Source organism: Chiloscyllium punctatum, chromosome 36 (genome assembly GCF_047496795.1).
Source record: "Chiloscyllium punctatum isolate Juve2018m chromosome 36, sChiPun1.3, whole genome shotgun sequence".
Classification (NCBI taxonomy): Eukaryota; Metazoa; Chordata; class Chondrichthyes; order Orectolobiformes; family Hemiscylliidae; genus Chiloscyllium; species Chiloscyllium punctatum.
In genome coordinates this window covers 8,481,818-8,487,188 of record NC_092774.1, presented here as the reverse complement: position 1 = coordinate 8,487,188, position 5,371 = coordinate 8,481,818, and the positions used below count along the sequence as shown (strand labels likewise).

The 5,371-nt window shown below is 39.3% G+C and overlaps 1 protein-coding gene across 1 annotated transcript; it reads right to left on the bottom strand.

Annotated features, from left to right (window-relative positions):
• Positions 1 to 811: 811 nt before the first annotated feature.
• On the bottom strand, positions 812 to 3,055 carry LOC140459966 (probable G-protein coupled receptor 139). Its single transcript, XM_072554390.1, has 2 exons — positions 2,986 to 3,055; positions 812 to 1,713 (listed from the first exon to the last, which is right to left on the bottom strand). The coding sequence occupies exons 1-2, from the start codon at positions 3,053 to 3,055 to the stop codon at positions 812 to 814; spliced, it is 972 nt and encodes a 323-aa protein (XP_072410491.1).
• Positions 3,056 to 5,371: the final 2,316 nt, after the last annotated feature.

Below are 5,371 nucleotides of genomic sequence, written 5' to 3'. Positions count from 1 at the left end.
AACATATAATAGAAATAAATGAATGTTTAATGTGATATTCACTGGACTGTAAATGTCAAAATAGCTTTTCCTCCAAAATGCTACCAGATGTGTTGAGTTTCTCCAGAAATTTGCATTTTTGAGAATTTATTTGTCTTTGATTTGATTATTTGAATAAGGATGTAGAAAGAAACAATTATGATGCAGGAACTGCAGAAGGAGCTGATGATGCTGTTACAGTGTAAAAGAATCCGATGTCTATCAACAGGAGAGGAAACCTAAAAGTTGTAGACTAAACAATAAATAGCACACACCATTCCTAAGGACACAGTTCAAACAGATATACTGGGTTATGTGTCTTCTTGAAGATCTCATTACTCTGCAGGCTGTCGTGATGTGAAGAATGGGATGGGCAGATAAGATATCTCCAAGAAAGGAAAGAAAGGCAAGCAAGGAGACAATGATGAAGGAAGGCTGGAAGGAAGTCTGTGAATAAGGAATGATGAGATGGGAAAATGAAAGAAAGAAGAAAACAGGATGGGAAAGTAATGAATAAACAGATACTGCCTTGGAGGAGAAGAATGAAGATTGGGAGAAGTGAGGGTGGATCTAAATGAGAATTTCGCTTCTTGCCCAGAAGTAAATCATTTCCAATAGTTGTGCATTTCCTCAGGCATTGCATTTGATATCTGTTAAGCAGGGGAATGGGCTTTATATAACGTTACGAATCTTGTTTCTGTCCATTAAATTGCTGCTTCATGATGCATAAGGGAGCTGTGCACACTGGGCAACTTTGATGGGAAAGAATCAAATGAAGTGATTTCCAAATCCCTCATCGTTTAAAGGATCTGGCGAGCGTGACAAAGGGGTATATCAGGATTTTCTTCATCTGTTTTCGAAACAGGTTCTGAGTAACCACATAGATGAAGACGTTGTTGCAAGAACTAAGTAACTGGAGTGTATTGGTCGTCTCTTCAAAGATGTACAACGGGTCACTGAAATCCAGCCCATTAAAGTAACTCTCATCTTTAATCTGCACATATATAAAATGTACGAGAAGAGGAGACCACATGAGGAGGAAGCTTAAAGAGATGGCAAAAAGTAGGGCAATGGACCTCTGACGATTAGCCATCTCTGGATCTTGTCCCTTAGCAGCACCACAGAGCCTCCTGCGGGCTCTGTTGGCCGCTAGGATGTGTCTTATGGTAAAGACGTTGAGCAACAGAATGAGGAAGAATGGGAGAAAAGGGGTCAAGATCCGAAACAACCAATCATAAAACTGCCAGACTGGCCAGGTATAGAAGTTCGCTTTGACGCTGCAAAACCAGGGTACCCCGTCCAAAATGAACAAGGGCTGGAATGCAAGGTAGAAAGGAGCGTTCTTGATGCAACTCAGGACACAGATCATTCCAATAACGAGCAATGCAGTTTTCTCGGTGCAGTATCTTGTCTTCAGTCTCTGATAAGAGATGGCCACAAAACGGTCGATGGTAAAGGCGACTGTCAGCCAGACCGAACAATCGAGTGTAGCATAGACCAATACGACACTGAGAGTGCACACAGGAGTTGTGGACAAGACATTTTGCCGAAAATAGATGCGGCTGATTCGATTGAGGATAACTGCCGTGGTGATGACAAGGAAATCACTCACTGCGATTGCCACCAGGTAGTAGGTGGTGCATCGGGAGAGACCGCACCTTCCTTGAGATAGAATTATGATCGCCAGCAAGTTGGCTGTGATAAATCAAAAGAGAGTGACAGTAATGAATTACTCAAAGCACTGGCTGTTGACATATGCATTTTTTTAAATGAAACAGTCTTTGAACATAAACTTGCCATCCCGAGTCTCTGCCTGTTTTGAAGTAATTGTCAAGTGTTGTTCAACACATGCAGCATCAAATATCTGTCAATGCACCTGATTAAGGAAGAGCACTTCAAATTCTTTTTATTTCAAGTAAACCCGTTGTGCTATAACCTGGGGTCATGTTAGTTTTGTCTTTCTCCACTCCAACCCAACACCGCATCTCCACATCAACTGCCAGTGTGATCAGCTCAGGAATAAACATAGCTCTCCTGTCACTGAGTTAAGGCCATGAGCTACTAGTTCAATTCGGGATTAACAGAATAATGCGGTTGCCATGAAGTTATTCATATCAAGCAAAGGCCAACCTTTAATCCATAAATATTGACCGACGTTGACTGCTCAACAGTGATGTCTCACCGTTTACAATCGCATGCTTCAAATTTTCTTAAGTACCAGCAGTTGGCCATTCCCTTAACATCATACATCGGTCTGAAATCTCATGTTAACTTACTCTATCTTCCGTTCCTTCCTCAAATTAATATTGTGAATTGTGTTGATTATAGAGATATTGAGTAAAAGCCAAATTGATGGAACTTTCACCTGAGCAGCTCGGCTTCTGCCCTCTTCTTAGGACGTTCATTTGAACAAAACAATGGTGTCGTTCATTGGGAACTCAATACCTATTACATCATTCCAGAGCCCATAGTGTAAGTTCTGTAAATTACTGAATGTTCGTTTTTATTACAAAACATCTCCTTAAATGCTACGACATAATACTTCATATTCAGATACTGCAATTAAAGCCATACACACTGTGATAAACAATTCATCCTACAATCAACGAGATTGCATTTCACCGAATTGGACTGGACCTTAATCTGCGACAATATTACACTTTAATGTTCAAACATTGTCATTCACCACAAATTTCAGTTCAGCGTCTCATTTTTTCTATAAGGGCACAGCATGCAAAATGGAAGAGCACAATACCCTTCGTTATAATGACATTGGAAGTAATTTACGATTATATTTCAGAGCACAGATGTTATTTCCATTTTTATTATATAGATTAGAGACCCATTGAAGGTCCTTAAAATTAAACAGTTGCATATTGGAAAAATTCTACCGAATCCTGGAAGGAAAAGAAATAAACTGGAAGTACACGATAAGGTAATCGATTTTTTCGAGAATCAGTGACTTACCAGGGCCACCCACAGCAGCGAGAATTAAATAGCAAATGACAAAGAAGGGGGCAATGACTGCCTCATGCATCTTCGTTCAAAAACTGCAGGACTTGTTGTCGCTGTGGAGGGTTGCTCTGCGACATATTCAAATGGCCCCTCATTTATTCAGAGTGACAGTCGCAAGAAGGGCAATTAAGGTACAGCACGCAGCTTACTAACATTTCTTTGAACAAAGAGATTACGTCACTGCTCATGCCTTCCAACAAGGCGAATAACTGAATTTCCCTTCGGGGACAGACTCACAACTTCACAAAATATGACGTTGAGTCTTTCAGTAGTGATTCTCTGATGGCAAACACTTAGTTGAGCCTCTTTCATCTTCCCACTTCTGCCATTTCCCAGATTTTTCTTCATTTTAAGCGTCAATGTACTTCATCGGTGGGTTCACTTATATGAGTTTTAGTGCCTAATACTTTAACACTTCTTCAATATTTCCATAAAATTTCAGTTGAACGTTTGGATAATCACATTTAACAAACAAATGACCTCAACATTGTGACGACCATCAAATGCAAATTTAAGGAACGTCGAATCTGAAAAATTCTTCATTTGATCAGATGAATCACAAGTGCAAGAAGGCGTTCAAATGCTGAAGGTTCTGTCGTGCGCTTCTGCTGCAAAAACAGTTGACCATTTTCAATATTTAATATAACGAGAGAAACATCAGGTTAAAGAGTGACTGGAAGTTTGCTTCAAAGTATAGTGCCAAGTTAATCGACTACACAGGCATGGTTAATATATTGCAGAAAGCGTCGTATCGTTGTGCATTAGCAAATGAGATGAAACTATTTACAGTTTTCAGAGGGCCAGAGGTCTTGAAACATGAAAAGAATCGCGTATCATTTTATCCAGAATTACGAACGTCAAGGTTCCAAACGATTTCACACACGATCGAAACCAATAAATAGCATGTGAATATATAGTGCCATCAACACGCTGCAGAGAAATAACAACTAAGATAGGGCCTGGTTTAATAGAAGCAGAGATGTGGAATAGCTTATTACAAACAGAGACAGGTTGCAACATAATGTCAGCAAAAATGATAGAAGTTATGCAGTGAAACTAACCATAAACAATAACACATACTATTAGTTCATCCACCATCTAGTCTCATGGAAATAAATAGATGAACTGTTTTAAAAATAACTGTGGAATGACAGAAAGTACAAAATCAACAGAGACAGAAACTGATTCCGTAAACATTGCAATTGCACAACCAATCTTGTGCATTTAATAATTGTGTTCTCAGTATGTTCATCAAGGAGGCACGTACTACATACATTACAAACAGGGTATGCTGAAACAGTGAGCATATCAGAGCGTACTTAGATGCAACATATGCCAGATAGAACATTGTGAATATGTGAATCCTATAAGGGTGTAACACTGGCATAAACATTAGTTCCAATTAAAAAAATGATGAAGGAGATAGAGCGAGTAGGGTAATATTTAGGACCTGGGGAAGTAATAATGGAGTCATAGCCAGAACGGCATTTAGGTTGATAGGCATCAGCAAGATAATAATGAGGTCAAGTAACTCACGAACAAAGATGGAGTCGCATCTATAATTCAAATAATTTAAGATTTTTCTGTCATATTCAAAATCTGTTCATAGTGTCCAAGAAGCTCATTCATGTTCCAAAGTTCTATGTTTCTGCAGTGTATTGTGTAGATTCTGTTACTGAGTATGTATGATACATGGAGAGATGTTTTGTGGAGGCAGTGCTCATCCAATTGGCTCCATTTTACTGATTGACATCGAATTTATCGGTTATCTGAGAGCTCTGTCAGTGAGCTGTGAACTCCATATGTAATTCCGAGCGTGTTCAGGTTTTTGTGCATCTCTCTCCCTACTGCATACAACTGTCTGTGCTGAGCGCCGACTCAGTAAATAATAATACACAGAGGAGTCATTTGCTTGTTTTTGTGAGATCATTGACCAACCGATTTTCACTGCAGGATCAATGGAAGCAGATATACTTATGACTGCACCATTTTCTTTATTCTGCTCTCCTGACGTGAGTCTTTGAATCGCGTATTTGGGAGAGTGTCCTCGGGACTGACAGTACCAGTAAACTGTGAATGGACAGATCCTTGAATAATCACAGCTTAAAGTAACGGTGTCACCGGCAGGAGATATTTGTAGGGGTGGACCCCGAGAAACCAGGGAACAGGAATATTTAGGATGACATTCAGCATCATCACTTATTCATCCTCTGTTGAAAGGAGAAAATGCAAAACATAGGAATTTTTCTGTTCATTTTCTTGATGTTATATTTTAATATGTTCTGTCTTGTTTAAATATAAACTAACGAGGTGATGAGGTAAAGTTTTGTTTTACATA